The 19,801-nt window shown below is 40.4% G+C and overlaps 1 protein-coding gene across 1 annotated transcript in view; it reads left to right on the forward strand.

Moving 5' to 3' along the window:
- LOC149205775 (putative CDP-diacylglycerol--inositol 3-phosphatidyltransferase 2) overlaps window positions 1–19,801 on the forward strand; it is a 171,870-nt gene that overhangs the window by 89,805 nt on the left and 62,264 nt on the right. The window contains exons 5-9 of the mRNA XM_089395155.1: window positions 13,998–14,042; window positions 14,204–14,272; window positions 14,395–14,509; window positions 14,615–14,671; window positions 14,754–14,852. Coding sequence (XP_089251281.1) covers window positions 13,998–14,042; window positions 14,204–14,272; window positions 14,395–14,509; window positions 14,615–14,671; window positions 14,754–14,852 — 385 coding nt within the window. The remainder of the gene's footprint in view (window positions 1–13,997; window positions 14,043–14,203; window positions 14,273–14,394; window positions 14,510–14,614; window positions 14,672–14,753; window positions 14,853–19,801) is intronic.

A 19,801-nucleotide genomic window follows, 5' to 3' on the forward strand; every position in this document is an offset into this window, starting at 1 on the left:
CTACATACAATCCACAATAGAATGGGGTAGCGGAGCGGAAAAACAAAACTATAGTTGGAGCTGCAAAGGCAATGTTATATGACCAAGATTTGCCCAGGTTACTATGGGCAGAGGCATGTAACACAACAATGTATATTCAAAACAAGAATCCTCATAGAGCATTGGGGAAGAAAATGCCAGAAGGAGTCTTCACAGGGAAGAAACCAAAAGTTAGTCTCTTCAGGATCTTTGGTAGCATTGCTTATTGCCATGCGCCATATTAGAAGCGCACCAAATTGGATCAAACTAAAGAAAAGGGGTTCCTTGTTGGGTATAGCATAACCTCTAAGGCATATAGGATCTACCTTCCTAGTAATAGGAATATTGTGGTGAGATGAGATGTGAAGTTCATGGAGGCCATAACTTTCAGAAGATCTCGTGAGATGCCTGCAGGTGATCAGAATCAACCAACAAAAGCTCCATTGGTCCAACAACAGGGGCAACTAGTGGGACCGCCAGTAGAACAATCATAGGGATCTAGTACAGTGACTAGTACTGGCATCTCCTCAGGTACAAATGATCCAGTGAGTTCACAACAGACAGAGTAGCAGAGGCAAGATGAGAGGAGCTGGTTGAAACCTCTCACTAATAGTGGCTGAACCAGCAAAGAGGTTCTTCAAACATTGAGAGATGCAGGGGAGTTTATTGGAACTCCTAAGACGAGCAAGAGATGACGCAGACAACCTGACAGGTAACAAGCATTGGTGGCTCATGTTGCAAAACCTTCCAACTTTCAAAAGTGCACACATCATGAGGTGTGGGTAGATGCCATGGTAGAGGAGTTCAAATCTATCACAATGAATGATGTTTGGGAGGTAGTACCGAGACTTGAGGATATGTCAGTTGTAGGTTCGTGTTGGATCTACAAGATCAAGTATGCTGCAGATGGCAACGTAGAGAAGTACAAGGCGAGATTCATGGCAAAGGGGTATGCACAAAAAGAAAAGATACATTATGAGGAGACCTTCGCCCCAATTGCCAGATACACTTCTATCCAATCAGTGATATCCTTTGCAGCTCAAATGGGGTGGCAAATTCACCAAATGGACGTCAAGACAACATTCTTGAACGATGTGATAGAGGAAGGTGTACATAGATCAACTAGAGGGCTTCAAGACTCATGAGAGGCGCACTCATGTATGCAGATTGAAGAAAGTTCTATACGGGCTAAAACAAGCTCCCAGGGTATGGTATGGTTGAATTGATAGCTACTTGCAACAGATGGGATTCGTCAAGAGTGACACAGATCCCAACTTTTACTATTTGATGGTAGAGGGTAAGCCACTCATCCTAGTATTGTATGTGGATGATCTCTTCCTAACATGATCATCGGGGCTCATAGAGGATTGCAAAAGGAACTTGGCGATAGAGTTTGATATGAAGGATTTGGGGTAGATGCACTATTTCCTAGGATTGGAAGTTTGGCAAAAGGATGGGGAGATCTTCCTTGGGCAAGGAAGATATGCTATAGATATTCTAAAGAGATTCAGAATGTAGGATTGTAGACCCATGTCTACGCCCATGATCACCAATTAGAAGAACAACTCAGATGCAACATCAAAGTTGTGCAGTGTTAGCAACAACATAGATGTAGCATTAGAGTTGCGTAGTGGTTGGTGGGTAGTGGCCAGACATCAACATCGTGATAGAGGGTGGTACAGAGACATAGTGTTGTGGCAAAGTGTGTAGCACTAGAGAGAACACCTAGTTTTTGTAGCATCGGAGGTGTTCTAGTCTCAAAACTTTGTGGAGAGGCTAAAACACAGGAGTACTCCATGACCCAGAAATCGTTGCTGGAAATTCCACCTAGAAGTGTCTCAATTAGATTGTTAGCTTTCAATTAGATTGTTAGCTTATTTTTAATTATTTCCTAAGTCTAAACTTAGGAAAGGGGGGTTAATTAATCATAACTAATTGAGATAAGGTGTGAATCATCTAGAAACTCACACGAATCGACAGGAAATTAATTTTGGGCCCTTGATTAAGTTTTAATCTTGGCTGTTGGAGGTCCAACAAAGGATTATAAGAAGAAGTTGATGGGTAGATGGAGAACACATAGTAACAGATACTCAGATGCTCAGACAGTTTGATTTACTAGTAGCAAGTGATTCAACAGTGGAGATCAAGTCAGTGAGTGAGTAGCAGGTGTCAGAGGGGTAGAGCAACAGATTTCCAAAGGAGGATTCCTGATCCGGAAGAGTCAAGAGAGGAGGTCGAATTTCAGCTCCAGGAGGCTGCACAAGGACTGTGCAGAGCCTCAAGAAAGGCAGTTCGATTCGGCCTAAGTTGCACGAAACGGGGAAACGGAAACGAGTTTCCGAAACGAAAAGCGAAACGAAACGCGACCTCCCCAAATTTTGGAAACGGGGAAACGCGAATATATATATATATATATATATAGGAATTTAAGAAATATGTGCAATCATAAAGCATATATGATACATTCTAATTTATTACATTATGATAAAATTGTCAATTGTCAATGCATAGACTATAAGTATCTAAATTTACATCACATTTACTCATGAATAATCACATAATGAAAATAGAAATATCCAAAATCAGCCACGAGAAATTTCTAATTTTTTGTCTCGTGGTTGATTGGGAGTCTCCTCCTACATAGTCGAATGACCTTAGTGCTCTTGATTAAATACAAGTTTCATACCCTAGTACCCTACATTCTCTTGATTATTGGGAGTCTCCCCTACATAGAGGGCTTTGTTCTCTCGATTAAATACAAGTTCCATACCCTAGTACATGATAAAATCCAATGGAAACATTGAAATCCCCCCAATCCTGAAATCCTGAAAAACAGATAAGTCTGCTGGATTTTGAGTAAGATCTAAAATTCTACTTTCTCCATATGAAATCCAATGACGGTGAAACCACTCTCAAACATCCTGAGTCATTTCATGGTAATGTTAAAAATTTAAGTAAAAGGATGAAAATGAAAAATAAAGGAGAATATCACTTTTACTTTAAGAATTTAACATTACCATGAACTGCATATCAACACTAGGGCAAACAAATGTAAGAGATCTACATTAGAAAAAAAAAAATTAAAAAACAAATGTTTTTTTGGGGGAAACGTGGCCCGTACGGCCTGGAAATGCGTTTCCGGCCGTACGACCATGTTTCCGTTTTGGGAAATGTGGCCGTACGGCCGGAAACACGTTTCCAGGCCGTACGGTACGGGGAAACGCGTTTCGTTTCGTTTCCCCTGGAGAAACGCCCCCTAGGGCCACGTTTCCTGCAACTTAGGATTCGGCCATAGCAAGAATTGATTTAGCTTCCCAGTGGTCAAGAAAATTTCTAGGAGGCCGAAAGAATCACTTCCAGTGGGAACAACATGCTAGAGGTCACATAAGAGGCAGTTTTTGGGTAGCACTTGTGGGATCGACGCAGAGGCAACGTAGAAGGCTGACGCCGGAGTGTTGTAGAGCCAGTTCTGTGGGTCAGTTTGTTGCAGGATTGCTTGGAGTGGGGGTAATTAGCTCTTAGATAATTTTGCCGATATTTCACTTGGGCAAATTTGCCAGTTTGGCAACATTTTATTGTACTCAGATATTTGTTGATGCATAACAAAAATAAACCCTCATACTGCTGCACCATTTTTCCCAATTGGGTTTCTTGGGAGATAATTGTCCAAAAATAATGGTGTCAAAATTTTTGTGTGTGCTAGAATTTCTCAGTTTCCAGCATTTTATTTTTTCGCAACATTTTTATGGTGAAAATTGCAGTTGTGATTTTATTCATTGTTTGCCACAACAAATAAACTGCATAAATAAATTTACAGTTAGGAGAATAATTTCCAGTTGCTGCAATAGATGAAATTTTCACACCTTGACCTTGCAACAACGAGTTGACTTCAAACGACAAGTTTCTTTGACCCAAACGACTAGTACAACTTGACCTTGCTACCTTTGCTTGAGATCTCCAACATGCCAATGAATTTTGCATGGATTTCACTTGATTTTACTAATATTTTCCTTGATTTCACTTGTAATCATTGGCTAAAATAACCCTTTATGCTGTCACATCATCATTGTCTATGCCATGTTATCTAGCCCAATCTCTAACACCCTTAGGAACTTAGAAAAACTGCAAAATGGGTTTTACTACTCTCTTTCTGCAAGCCAATTTTGATGTACTGCATGTAGAAATCTAATAAGCCCTGCCCCTGTTTCTTCATTTGGAAGCCACACATATCATTTGGCCAACCTTCACCACTTGTAACCATATCATGCCTTCATTGCTTGGAAAGACTTCAATGCGCATGTCATCTTCTCATCATTCTAAGCATTTTGGGACTAAGTTGACTTTTTGACTTCAGGGACCACTTGCATCAGGAAACATGAACTGCCTCGAGAAATGTGAAACTACTGATTTTGTGAGACTGTTAAACATGGTAATGTCAGAGACAGAATATGAATGATAACCATTGAATTGCATTTCTTATTAACTTAGATGTACATTTATAATACATTAGAGTGACCATTGGATTCCATATTCCAAGGTTTCTTGGACTCCCTTTGACTGTCCAACTTCCACACAAACCCTTAGGATTAGGTGTCCAACATTCCCCCCCTTAATCCAAAGGGGTATGTATGAGTACAAGAAGAGAGCTGTAATACAAAATGTGCAAAAAATGCATGGCAACACTAGGCTGAATGTGCTCTTTGAAATGTTGGTATAAAGGGGGTGGTTTAAGGATGACCACCAACACTGAAACACTTAGTGTAGCTCCCAGAACTCTTCCAAATCGGGCATGAAGTTGTGGTCTTCTGCCAGAGGAAGTGCTCTTAACGTTTTGAAGAGGGAAATCTTCAACCTTGAAAGGGAGGTCTCACGCTGCATACAAAGGGTGAACCCTAACCTGAAAAGGGAGGTCTCAACTTGTGATGGTTTAAGGATGAGCACCAACTCTAGAATGCTTAATGCAATTCCTGGAACTCTTCGAAAACTGGCAAGAAGATGAAGTCTTCTGCTAGAGGATGTGTCCCCAATTCTTTGAAGATATGTCTCAACCCTGCATAGATGGTTTAAGGCTGACCACCAACCGAAGTAATGCTCAGTGGCATCTTTGTCTCTGGCTACAACTCTGAATCCGGTATGGCAGGTTGTGGCTCAGGCTCACTTGATGTGGCTTTGAAGCTTGTATATGACCATCATTTCCCCCCCTGTCAGATACAAGGTGAGAAGATGGCGAAAACTCAACTGCAAGATTGTTCAATACTCTAGAACAAGTTCTGACATATGACTGAAATATCTTCTTGGTTGTTGAAGCCCATTGCCAAGAAGCGATCCATCCAAGATGAATCTTTTTTCTTGCAGGAGGCTTGTTTTTGAAGGATCTATGTGAAGAATGAGTACGCTGACCACAATGCTTGCACGGATGAAGACCAAAAAATGATCTTTCATATGGCCAACTCGGTCATAGTGTTAGCATTTAACAACTTTTCGCTGCGAATGTGGACGAGCAGAATCTAGAACATTTGAAGGTGAACCTTCATGAAGAAACCCAACACTCTAAAATTTGATGGGCTTTGAGTAATCTGGAATATGAAAGGACACATCCTTTTCATATCCAAGACCGATTCTGTTCTTGTTATGGACAAGCTCTTCCCAAGGTTTGATGATGGGCTTGGGAAGTGCAGACTGAACTTCTACATTTGCATGCAAATATGCTCTGGAATTGGGCATTGAATCAGCCTCAACTTTATATTCTTGCTGCTGATGGGAGTCTGTCTCAATGTTCTGAACAGAAACCGGTCGAGAATGATGACTCCACCGCTGTAATTCTTCTTGCTGAAGATGAGATTCAAGCTGCAAAATTTCTATTTTTTCTTGTGCATTTTGTATACATTTTTGAATGTTAGCAATAGTGTCTTTATTGATTATGACTGCGCTGTCAACAATGGATACGATTAGAGTTCTCAGTAACTCTGATATTCTTTCAAGCTTAGCCATTTTTCTTAACAACTGGAAAATAAAGAGTGTGAGCAATTATGCAATATCTTCTTCTACAAACAATATCAAGCCTGGATGGTAGGCTTTGGAGCAACCATTAAGACCAATTTTCAACATATACCACTTGAAAATTGGGCTAAAAATAGTGAGCTTGAACTGTTGGAGAGAAACTCAAAAGGTAGATTCCCAATGCAAAATGGTACATGTAAAGACAAATAAATTCTACCTCAACTTGTTTAAAAAATTGAATTGATGTCTTGTTCATGAGAACCTCAACTGGAGCTAATCCTTCCTCGCTCACAAGACGCAACTGTTATTCTCAATCCCTTGTTTTTAGTTTCTGTCAATCTACAACATTGCCTTCTTGGAGCCAAATGCCATTGTTCAGGCATGGGCATGTTGACAACTTCAATTTCCTACACTTTATTAACAAGAAGTAACCATAGCAAGCAAAATGCGCTATTTTTTGAATTGTCTCGGGGTCTTTATACTTGTGGGCGGTTTAGGAGGCCCGCGCGAGAGCACCCAACTTTCGGAGGTTAAATGTAAATGGGCTGCAACACAGTGCAAAAGCACCCGACTTTCGAAGGTTAAATGTAAATGGGCTGCAACACAGTGCAAAAGCACCTACCTTTCGGAGGTTAAATGTAAATGGGTTGTAACACAGTGCAAAAGCCCTTAAGAGATTGAATCTAGAGCATGAAAACCGAGTTGTGTGCTTTTATGGAATTGCACAACCTTCCAAAAAGCACGTATGCTAACACCCATCTAAAGCAGAGAGCACAATCTGGACATGCGTGGCTTAATTTTAGAGAATGACTATTGATAGGATCAACGTACTTCATACAACTGGCAATATCTGTAAGAAATGCCACAATCGACTAGATTATATTGAAGATACACCTCTTCCTCAACCAAAAATAGAAACAACACTAGGCTCAAAATAATTGACTTCTTGGTTCTCAGCTTGCTGGGTCGGACTGGGACACGTGTTCTTCAAATGTAAATATGATGGACGCTGGCTGGATCTCGTTCAGGGTTTGGATCTCACTTACCATCATCAATTGGTTCACAACTAGATCATGGAATTTTGAAAGCCACAAAAGAATGCTCCACTGCCATGTATTTTCTTTATAGAGGGATACACTATTCACTTCTCAGATCAGACTAGCTATAAACTCACGTACTTTACAGTTGAATCGAACAACATGTCTTTGTGACAAAACGACTTGCACAGCTGTATCTTGAAAACAAAAAGAGACCGCGGCTTGAACCACCATTCAACATGACAGTTGCATTTCCAGTTTTTCTCCCAGCGTTAACACACCACGCTGAGATATCTTGCTTGCTGTGATTTCAAAATAAAACAATCTTAGCTCTCAATGGAGGGACAGGAGGAGCGACTTCAATGAGAGGAAACCCAATGACTGCGTAAATCTATAATTTCAGATTTGATTGCAGGACACATATGAAGAAATTACTGCAGATTCTTTCAAAAAAATGACAGAGCTTGTGTGAGGCAACCAGTACAACAAATGAGACTATAATGTGGGGAGATGGGCCTCTAATATCATCTCAGCCAGATAGATGCATATAGCCATTTTCTGCAAGCACCACAGAGAAAAGAAACCGCTCTAGACTTACAAGGAACTCAACAGGATAGTAGAAAAACACTCAAAATAGCCTACTCATTCATCAAACATGACTTCAAAGCAGAAGCGTTATTAGGGTCGATGAGATTGCAAATAAACGCAGAGTGGCATAAACGTTCACTTTGACAGTCAAAGCACGAATAGAAATTGGCATGTATAAAGCAAAATTCTGACACTGGGAAGAGCTAACTGCAGAGAAGCTGTAGGTGAACCAAAACACTTAGGATTATTCAAGAAACCGTGAGCTCTGATACCATGTTAAACATGATAATGTCAGAGATAGAATATGAATGATAAACATTGAATTGCATTTCTTATTAAATTAGATGTACATCTATAATACATTAGAGTGACTGTTGGATTCCATATTCCAAGGTTTCTTGGGCTCCCTTTGACCGTGCAACTTCCACACCAACCCTTAGGATTAGGTGTCCAACAAAGACGACCATGTTGAGAATTGTTTGAGGAATACTGCACCAAGACTAAGGCCACATACAGACTCTATGACTCATAACCATGTGGTAAGACATTAGTGCACCTTGACGTGGGCTAGATTGGCCCATACATTGGTGATCATCCCTTCATAACCAAGCCTCCTCTAAATGAGGAGTCTCTTTGGGATCAATCCACAATCTCCCAATCCTATACAGGAGAAAGAGACCAAAGACTTAGCCCAACAGGACAAACCGTGGCTGACCATCGCAAGGTCTAGGATACCTAAATGCAAAGTCCCACATGGTTTTTACAAGGTCATTTACTTTCGACCTTGGGGCTTATAACAGTGATAAATGCAATGTGAAAATGTATGTACCCCTGTTGACATGAGGGTGTTAAATAAAGTTAGAGGAGGAAGGGTTTAGCCAGATTTAGTAGGTGTACTAAATTTGGTAGAGGGACCCACAAGTGGGGCCAAGGCGCAAAAATAACTTTTTCTATTGTTTTTGACTTACGGAAATATAGTAAAAATTAGATTGATCTCAACTGTCCAAGGAGACTTAATCTCAACCATTTGTGGCAGTGGTGGGCCCAAGTCGACTTCGAAGAAGGAAAAGGGCACAAAACTTGGTCATTATGCACTAGAAGATCTTCGTGTTTAGCATAGCAAAGAAGAAAAGTAGTGAACTCAGTGCTAGTGTTTCAGATCAAGGAATTAGAGTGAGAAGAGAGGCCGATTCAACTCAGATCACCTTCAGCAATTTGCAGACTTCTTCCAGGGGCCAAAATTTATGTGCAAAATAGGTATAGGTCGTATGAACTCGCATAAGGTGCAGAAGAGAGGCCGAGGTTGTGTAAAGTGCACAAAGGGTCTGCAGAGGCTAAGTGAAGTTTTTCCCTCATGTTTGTTATCTCTTTCTTAAAATTTTCTAAGCTATATAATATAAAAACACCAAGATTACATGTTTTCCTAGTTGGGGTTTCCTAGTTAAATTCACTGTGTATTGTTTGCTATATATTTGTCTTCATTTGTTCCTTATTTCTGTTGCATGATCGTTAGTAAACTCAACATATTTGTGTGTTAAAAGTTAAAGTTCAGATTTCAGTTCTTTACTTAAGAAAATTCATGAATTAGATAGGTGGGTTTTATGAAAACTAACATGGTATAAGAGCCACGTCTCTCAGTGAAGACCAATACCATGTTTTCGACCTTAGGAACATGTTAAGGCGCAGAAGAGAAGAAGGGTTGTGCTAGGGTTTGTAGAAGCGTGACCTAGGTTTTTAACCCAAAGAGCGCAATTTTCACCAGTTACACCAACGTGCAAGGGTTCCTGAAGAGTTCGACCAACAAAATGTCTTACCAAGGGCGTGGGTAATGTTAGATTTGAGAGGGAGTCTGGTAACCCTCTTCATATCAAGGATGTCCTCTATGTTCCAGGCCTTAAAAAGAACGTTGTTTCTGTTTCAACCCTAGAGGGCACAGGTTATGAGATCATTTTCAATAGAGGAGAGGGCTACCTCAAGTCCTTAAATTCTAAAGCCATGAAGTAGATTGGTGTGAGGGTGAAGAACCTTTATAGGTTATAGTTGGAGACAATTGTGATCTTGAGTAGCAACAAGGAGGGCCGTGAGCAGGGTCGAGACCTTGGGGAGCTATGGCACAAGTGTATGGGCCCTTTACACCATGGAGCACTGAAAATCCTTAGGGAGATAGCCACAGGGTTACCACAGTGCAACATGGACCAACATGACGTGTATGAGGGCTGCACAATTGGCAAGTATGGCAAGACGTCTTTTCCCACCAGTGAAAATTGAGCCTAGAGCATCTTGGACTTGGTTCATTCGGATGTATGTGGTCCATTCTTTTCTCCATCCCTCATGGGATATAGGTATTACGTCACCTTCATTGATGACGATCCGAGAAAGACATGGAGCTTCTTCATGAAGAAGAAAGACAAAGTGTTCTTGAAGTTCCAGAAGTTCAGAGCATTAGTGGAGAACACGACAGGAAAGAAGGTCAAAGTGCTGAGTTCAAATAATGAAGGGGAGTACATATCCAATGCCTTTAAGGATTTTTGTGCCAAGGAGGGCATCACGATTCAGGAGAGAGCTCACTACACCTTATAACAATCAGTAGAATGGGGTGGCAGAGCACAAAAATAGGAGTATTGTCGGAGCGACCAGGGCCATGTTGCATGACCAGGGACTGCCATTATTCCTTTGGGCAGAGGCATGCAACACTATAGTTATCTATAGAACAAGAGTCCACATAAGGCGCTTGGACGAGTTACACAAGAGGAGGCATTCATTGCCATGAAGCCGATTGTCTCACACTTCCGAATTTTTGGTAGTGTGAGCCTACAACAAGAAAGGGATTTTCGTGGGCTACATTGAGACATCCAAGGTGTACAAGGTGTACTTGCTAGCACAAAGGAAGACAATTATTAGGCGTGATGTCAAGTTTGAGTAGGAAAGGGCTCTTATGAAGTCCTTAGAGCGTGAGCAGGCAACAACACAGGTGGAGGCGTTGTTAGCTCCTAAGCACGAGGCTCAACCAACCCCTCAGGCGACGACACAACCAGTTGCTGAGCAGGCTGTGCAAAAATTAGATGGGGAGGTTGCGTAGGAACAGGAGGAGACACAAGAGCAAGTAGGATTCACTCTAGCGATGACACCTAGCATAGGCAGAAGGAAGCCGAGGTGGGTTGATCAGTTGATTTAGGAGGCTCATGATAGGTTTGGGGCACCCAAACCCACATTCAGACAGAGCAAACAACCTCAGAGATACTCATGTTTTATGGCATTGATGACTGAGGCCATAGACACAAAGCCTTCTAGCTACAAGGAGGCTGCCTCTCAACAAGTTTGGCGTGATGCCATGGTGGAGGAGTACTCTTCCAACATGCAAAATGATGTCTGGGAGATTATGCCAAGGTCGGAGTGTAGATCTGTGATTGAATCCAAGTAGGTCTACAAGACGAAGCATGGAGCTGAAGGGAGTGTGGAGAAATACAAGGCCAGATTCATAGCCAAAGGATTCTCTCAGGTGGAGGGCATTGACTACGATGATACTTTTGCACCCGTGGCTCGTTATTCATCCATCAGGACCATTATGACGCTTGCAGCTTAGATGGGGTGGAAGATACATGAGAAGACTACCTTTCTCAATGGTGTGGTTGAGGAAGAGATCTACATAGAGCAGCGAAAGGGTTTCAAGGCACATAGTAGGGAGACACATGTAGCAAGCTAAAAAGAGCTCTATTTGGGCTGAAGCAAGCCCCATGAGCATGGTATTCTCGCAATGACAACTATCTTCTAGGATTGGGCTTCACCAAGAGTGAAGCTGATCCTAACCTTTACATCGTGGTTGGGGTGAAACCTCTCATTCTTGTGTTGTATGTAGATGACCTCATATTGACAGGGGACAAGAAGCTCATCAATGGCTACAATAAGGATCTTGCAACAGAGTTTGACATGAAGGATATAGGGTTCATGCACTATTTCCTTGGGTTGGAGGCTTGGCAGGGAGATGGACAGATTTTCTTGGGACAAGGCAAGCACGCTTTGGAGATTCTCAAGAGGTTCCACATGCTGGATTGCAGGGCCATAGCCATGCCTTTGGTGACGAACTAGAGGAAGATAGACGCTAGCAGAGCAAAGCGAGTTGATGCTTCTCTCTCTAGGCAACTTATCGGGTTGTTGATGTGTTTGGTGAACACATACTAAACATTTGCTATGCAGTGAACTAGTTAAGTTAGTTCATGGTAGAGCCTACTAGAGTACACTGGGCTACTGCTAAACATGTTCTTAGATACTTCAGAGGCATAATGGATTATGGGTTGATGTACAAAGAGGTTGATGGACTGAAGCTGGAAGGTTTCACAGACGCAGATTGGGCAGGGGGTTCCATAGACATGAAGAGTATTGTAGGTTGCGCCTTCAATGTTGGGTCAACAACTATTTCCTGGTTTAGCAGGAAGCAGATCTCAGTGGCACTGAGCTCAGTAGAGGCTGAAAACATGTCTGCCAACCTGGCAGCTTGTGAGGCCATTTGGTTGAGGAAGTTGCTTATTGGGCTCTTTAGTTTGAGTTTGGAGCATACACTTTGATAATCAGAGCTGCGTTAAGCTCTCTGACAATCCAGTCTTCCATGACCGCTCCAAGCACATTGAGATCAGGTACCATCATATTAGAGTATGTGTTCAGAAGGGCAAGATTAGGCTTCAGTACATTCCTACAATAGAGTAGACAACAAACATATTGACTAAGGCTTTGTCTAGAGGGAGCTTTGTCTATTTCAACGACAAACTGGGTGTAGTGCAAAACACCTTCCTCTCTAAGAGGGAGTGTTAAATGAAGTTAGAGGAGGAAGGGTTCAACCAAATTTAGCAGGTGCACTAAATTTGGCAAAGGGACCCACAAGTGGGGCTAAGGCGTAGGAATTAATTTTTCTATTGTTTTTGACTTTAGGTAAATTTAAATTTTTCTATAGTAAAAAATTAGATTGATCTCAATCATCCGAGGAGACTTAATATCAGCCATTCGTGGCAGTGGTGGGCCCATGTTGAATTCTAAGAGGGAAAAGGGCACAAAACTTGGTCATTATGCACTAGAAGATCTTGGTGTTCAGCTCAGTGAAGAAGAGAAGTATTCAACTCAATGCTAGGGTTTCAAATCAACGAATTAGAGGGAGAAGAGAAGCCAATTCAGCTCAGATCACCTTTAGCAATTTGTAGACTTCTTCCAGGGGCCGAAATTTATGCATACAGGCCGTACGAACTCGTGTAGGGAGTGGAAGAGAGGCCGAGTTGGTATGAAGTGCAGTAATCCCTTTCTGAAGATTTGCTGAGCTGAATAATATAAAAACACCAAGTTGGGGTTTCTTGGGTAAATTTGCTGTGTATTGTTTACTGTGTGTTTGTCTTCATTTTTTCCTTATTTCCATTGCATGATAGTTAGTAAACTCAACATATTTGTCGGTTAAAAGTTAATGTTTAGTTCATGGCTGCTTGGGAGTGGGAAGTGGAAGTGGGGAGCAACATTTTCAAAAGCTCCAAGGTCAGGGGCGATTTTGGGAGTGAATTTTATATAATATATATTTTTATATATTTTGATGCATATATGTCAACAAAAGCATGTAGAATGATGAATTAGTGATAAAAAACATAAAAACATGGATTAAACCATATAGCATCATTCATCTAGTAGTTATAACATTCATCAACGACAATTCCACAAATTACAAGTTCTCATTTATATAGTATCCAAGGGTGCACATAACCAAAATAACATGCAGTGCAATCCATCTCTGAACTGAAAATACATCAACAAATAGGCTCTAGATGGCCTCTAGCATCCAAAAAATCATGCTACAACAAATACCTGCATATCATCAAAATCATTGCCTATCTTGGGATCTTTGTCATTAATATCACCCTCTAAGCATTAACATAAAATAGAAAAAACGTAACATGTCAAGTCAAGATTTTGTTTGAGTGATGGGTACATTTTTAGTAGGGTCATGATAGAGGAGTTTGACGAGTAATGTCACTAACATCAAGGTACTGTTCAGTTTTCAGTTCTTTACTTAATAAAATTCATGAATTAGATAGCTGGGTTTTAAGAAAACTAACAGAGGAGTAACAGGTCCATTTATCTTTGATGTTTGTGCCCTATGTCTATAAGTGAAATTTCTTCATCGGATTTAAATTATGAGTCATGACCCTTAGTAATTAAAACTCATTAGTGATTAGATCAAACTGAGCATTGTCTTTCATTTTAATCCATATATTTCTTGTTTGTGTATTTATTTATGGATTTGACATTTCTCTAGAATATATTGTTTTCGCTTTATCTCACCTGTTTGAAAACTGATTACTTTTGGTGTATTTATTGGTGTAGGGTGAGCACTGCTGCCCTTTTGGTGGTCCTCTCACATCTTTACAAGTAAGATCTCTTCACAAAGAAAGATCAATATATTAGCTGCTATTACATGGAATATCATTAATAGTTTAGAGTCTAGACACCTGCGAAGTTTATGCTTCTATTTCTTTTTAAAAGCTGATAATCATCAATTGTCTGAAGCAAGTAGTCTGCTGTTGTTATAGGCCTTGCTTTATGTTCTTTTTGGGTATGCTTGCACTTGATATTGCAAGTCATTGGCTACAAATGTACAGGTATTAGCAAAATTCATTAAGTCTGTTGTTCTTTTTGAAATATTCTTTTAATATCTATTTTTCTTTTGTTTTGTTCAGATAGACTATTCTGACTGTTCTCTAATTTTCCCTGTTTGGTGTAGTACATTTCTTTCAAGCAAGACCAGCCATAAAGATGTAAAGGATAATAAGAGCTGGCTGATGAAGGTCTATTATCAACGTCGTCTATTCATGGGTTATTGTTGTATTAGCGCTGAGGTGATGCACTTTGGTCTTTGTAAATTATAGCAGCATGCCTATACTTATGTACAAGGTTCAGTTTATTTTTAGATACACTAACACAGATATAAAAGATGGTTGCAGGTGCTTTATCTGATATTGTATGAGCTTGCAGAAAACCCATCAGATAGCGTGGTTAAGGTAAAGAGACTTAACACAATTCTTATATACTTATTAGACATAAAAGGTGTGTTGTGCTGAAATCTTGAATCGTGGGAGTCAGGTATTTATGGCAGCATTGAAGAAGAAGTCTCCATTGATGCTTCTAGGGTTGTTAGCTTTGCCAGGTTGGGCAATCAAACAAATTGTCAATCTCGTACAGGTAATTTTTTGTCATCTACTATGCTGTATTATTTGGTTTAGTGGCTCTCTCAGTCTCCATGTTAGACGAAATGTTAGAAGAAACTGGTAACATTTTGAGTTAATTGTGTTACATGTGTGCACCTGTTCAGTTTATTGCTAATTATAATCTGGAAAGATGGAAACTTGAACTGGTAAGCTAGAGAAGGCATTTATATTATGGTTAAGTCCTCTTCTTCCAGCTCAGGACCAAGTATTTCTCACTGTATAACGAGTTTTTAGAACCATAAGGGAAATTACTATACAGTGTATTATGTGGCTGTGGATGTTCTTGGCAGGATATTGAAAAACAACATTGAACAACAGGTTTTGAAAACTGCCAGAAATACTTGTAGGGGACAAAGTAAATGAAGAAAACTTAAGTTATTTTGAACCTCTGGCTGTTTTCCATTTCTTCAGTAATTCTTAAAGTCTTTTAAATTGTAATTATAGATGGGATCACTATCCCGCAGACATGTAATTCTTCTGAAACTTTCCTCTTCTTCTTATAGGGCTCAAATGAATTGATATGTATTTTTTTTAATCACTAAAAAATAAGCATGATTTTGTGATACTGTAAAATAGACAGATAATCCAAATATTTTGAAGCATAGAGCTTTCTACAACTGCTTTCCAAAAGATCAGAAATAAATGATATTATATTAACGTCCACATATGACCAAAATAAGTTTATTGGAATATAAAGCACAACCTACCAAAATTAGCGACATGAGAATACAATAGTCATCTCCCCAAAATATACAAGCTAGAAGTGAGAAGAGTCAGTTTCTATTGTCTCCAAAGGTGAGAATGGAAATCCCGAAGAAGAAGGGAAATAGATTGTGAGTAAGAAGAAGAGTTAGTTGCTATCATTGCCAAAGCAAGGAATGAAAATTTCTGCCTTAAAGAGTCAATCTGAGAATGCTCCATGGAAAATTTCCTGAATTCATGGATTCTGAGGGAGTGATCCATGGTGGCATTTTCATGTTCCCACTGGGGGTAGGGGAAGAAGTTGGAGTTGAGGTGGGAGCAATGGCAAAGGCTCTTCTAGCAACCAAATATGAAAAACTCTCAACCATATAGAAGAAGCTGGAGTTTAGACCATCAGTCAAAATACTGCACTGATGCTACCATCGAGAAACTCTAATCCACCAACATGTCCCAAACTTTGCTTGACTTGGAGGCCTCATAGAGCATGTAGAGGAATAGATTGTACGTAAGAAGAAGAGGTAGTTTCTATCATCGCCAAAGCAAGGAGTGAAAATGCCCGCCTTAAGAGTCAATCTGAGAATGTTCCTTGGAGAATATCCTGGGACCTGGATTGATAGACCCCAAGTTAAAATTGGCAACTAGGTCCAAATTCCACTCTGGGCAGCTTATTTGAAGAAGATAATTATTGCATTGAATTCCTCTTTTCGAGAGAACAAAAATCGACTTAAAGATCATCAATTTTGGTCAAGGAAAATTATGCTTTCAAATCAAGCCCACTCTGCAATTTGTCATGGTCAGCTTGGGGTTAATTAATCAAGTGGAACTCCTCTTCATATCCTATAAAAGGAAGTGGCTTCCAACATCATTTGATACATCCACTACATATATAATTATATTTCTTCTCTCTGAAATAGCCGCAGAATGAAGACGACTCCAGCGAAGGAGGAAGGGCAAGGTTGATGCCATGGATGGGCTGTTTGATAGCCCGAGTTCCTTAGGCAGGAGGCCGAGCCTGTTGGGGGCAAGTCTGGGCTTATTTGAGGACTGTTTTGGGCATATCTATCCTTTGTTGCAGGTCCTAGTTATCTCTGAGTTTGACCACAGGCATAAGGGAAGAGCTGGAGTGTTTGGGTGTGCTTTTATGGTGTGAAAACTCTCTCCCAAGTGGGATGCACCTACAAGGAGCCTTTCTCAAGAAGGCAGCAGACCTTATCTTGCTAAACAGTGGGCCGAGAGGGTAAGCATCTGCCCAGGTGGGCCGCAGACCTATTTTGGTTGGCGTGAAGGCTTGTTTGGAGGCTGGATCAAGCTCAGATTTGAAGCAGAAGGAGGACAGATTATCATGAAGCAAGGGCGCCGCTGTAGAAGGCTGTTTTGGGTGAATTTGTGAAGACTGTAGCAGTGTGCCACTTGCCCTAACTAGGAGCAGCAAGCTACAGCAGTAAACTCCAGCTCTTGTGATCATAAGATATGATGTATGCATGTAGTCTTAGATGCTAGTTGGATGGTTGTCCAGATTGGACAGTTTGTAGTAGCCTCTTGATGGACTGCTAGTAGCCCTAACCAGGCCAAGCTCCTTCAGCAATATGACACCAGCTTAAGGGGACACAATTGGACTGCTCCAGAATTGCAACTGTGATAGGGCCATCTATTAATCTAAGGGTAGTGATATTGGATCTTCAAATTGGCAAGTCAATCTTGAATTGTTGTATACTCTCTCTCTGCTGAACATTTGATATTAATAATAAGAAGAATTAATCAAGGGTTTTCCCCATCTTGGGGTTTTTCCCTGGCTTGAGCCATATTCTTGTGTTCTCTTGTCTTGGCTTGTCTTCAGCATTTTTCGTTTATGTTCTTTTTTCAGTTACTGTCAATATGATAATGATTTATGTGATTGCTAATGAAAATAATATGGATCGTTAAATGGGCTAATATGGAACATTGAAGTAACTGTCCTAAGCAAAAAACATGTTAACCCAAAAATTAACATGGGATCAGAGCTCCGGTGAGGACAAGCCCAAGTAAGAGAAAGAGCAATCACTTAGAAGTTTGTTGACAAGTCTCCATAATCTCCTTCCTCTGGAAATCTGAAGGTGGAAATTGCAGTCATCTGAAGTAAGAACCCTTGCTCAATACTTTGAACAGTATGAGATCCTTGAACTCTGCCGCCTTCAAGTTCTGAACTCACTATTTGTATCATCATGTCTGAAGTGGAACCCTGAAGTGCATGCTGACAAAATTGAAGGGCATTCAAAAGCTATTCTTGAGACTAGAAAAGAGCAAGAATACTGAATTATTTCAAGGATCAAGGGATTTGTTTTATTTGGATATTGTTGCAGGCAGCCCTAAACTTTCAGCCTATGTTATGAACCTAATTTGAGGCTTGGATCCATTACAAATATCTGAAACATCTTGGCACCAGGACTAAGTTATTACAGATGTGAGCAAAATTCTGAAGCAAGTCATGAGAAACAAAACTAGAGCTATTCACTTGGCTTGATATTGTTCTGGCAACTTACTTTAATAGCAAAGTTCAGTTCAAATTTCTTAAAGTTTCCTTGACAGCTTACATTCATATGCCTGCGGCCCTATTGATGTCACTAACGTGAGACTGTAGTTGAAGCATTGAAGCTCCGAATTATGGTATGATTTAGCCCTTAATATGCATTAGAGTGTGGCAGAAGATTCTAGGATCAGTGCCAATAAGGGCCTGGACTCTGAAACAGGGTTACATAAGAAATTCTGGCATAATCAGATTTGAAGCAGAATACATCAGTAGGACCTATCAGAAGTTGGATAGGTCTATGATATCCTTTTCTTTATAGCTAATACATGGTATCTTGAAGCAAGCCCTTGCAGCAGCCCATATAATCATGAAGGATGGTGGTGCCTCATGGATAAAGCAATGAAGGAAACAGAGAGGACCCTGATTTTGGTTGGGTCATTGGGCACTCTATGTAAAGCCTAGATTTTATGAAGAATAGCTGTATGGATACAGATGCCTGGATGAGAAGGACCTCCATATAATGGATTGGTAGCTGTCATGATACAACTGGTTGATTGATGGGAGGATTTATTCACCTTGGTTGAAGGATCATGAAGATAATTTTCTCTATGATTTGGATTTACTGATTCAGTTGTTGTATGATAAAGTCTCATCTTAAAGATGTTGAGCAGATTGATGAAGGCTTGATGATCAACTGAAGTAAGACTTCAGAGGGAGCTATAGGATCCCTGGCAGAATAGCTTGTTTACTCTTCTTGCCTGATGATTATGAAGTCCAAGTCAAAAGACGTTGATAAGGGCAAGACATGACCGCTGATTATGATCTGATGACTCTGTTGATGATTTGATACATCCCTATTATCTGAGAAGCTGCATGGAATCTATATGATTATGATTTACCTAATTGAACGGATGACTTTGGCACATGGACCAAAGGAATGATGATAGGTTGCAGAGAGCTCAATGGTTGGTGCAACTGTTGATGATCAGATGATGATCCTCTCTTTTATCAATGTAAAAGGGAGTTGACTTTTAAAGTCAAAATAGACTACAGGTCTAATAAAATGGAGAATCTGCTGATCTGGATATAGACAACTTGTGGGGGCTCTGGTGTTTTTGATAAACACCTGATAAGACATATACCTTGCTTCAAAGACTGATAATTTATAGTTAAGCCTCTCTTATTGGATTGTTGATTATTTAACTATGATTTGACATACATTGCCGAGAATCTAAGATTCCATGGATTTTCAATATTGGCTGGACTAGCAGTATGATGAGTCAAAGACTAAAGTCTGTTGCTTTGGGAGCAGCACTGAGGCTAAATGTAAAAAGCAGCAAGCATGGTGCATTATGAAGCCATTTGGTTGAAAAAGCTCTTCTGTAAGCCATTTGTGTACATACTGGAAACCACCATTGCATATTGCGATATTAGAGAAAGATTCACCTTTCAAAGAATCCATGTTCCATGACCGCTTCAAGCATATTGGCATCAGGTACCACTTTATTTGGGATATGGTACTGCAAGAAGCAATCAAGCTCCATCTTTTCAGGATGGATGTGCAAACATCCTCACGAAGCCTCTTGGTAAGGTCATCATTATCTTCCTTCAGTCATTGAGCTCTGGGAGCTCCGGGGAGCCTTGGGTACTTTTTGGAGCTATATGCGACCATAGGATATGGTTCACTCGTTTCCCTATGGGTGTGCTATGTATAG

Source organism: Pinus tabuliformis, chromosome 1_2, assembly GCF_031772625.1.
Source record: "Pinus tabuliformis cultivar Carrire ecotype Pingquan chromosome 1_2, CPIR1, whole genome shotgun sequence".
NCBI classification, from domain to species: Eukaryota; Viridiplantae; Streptophyta; class Pinopsida; order Pinales; family Pinaceae; genus Pinus; species Pinus tabuliformis.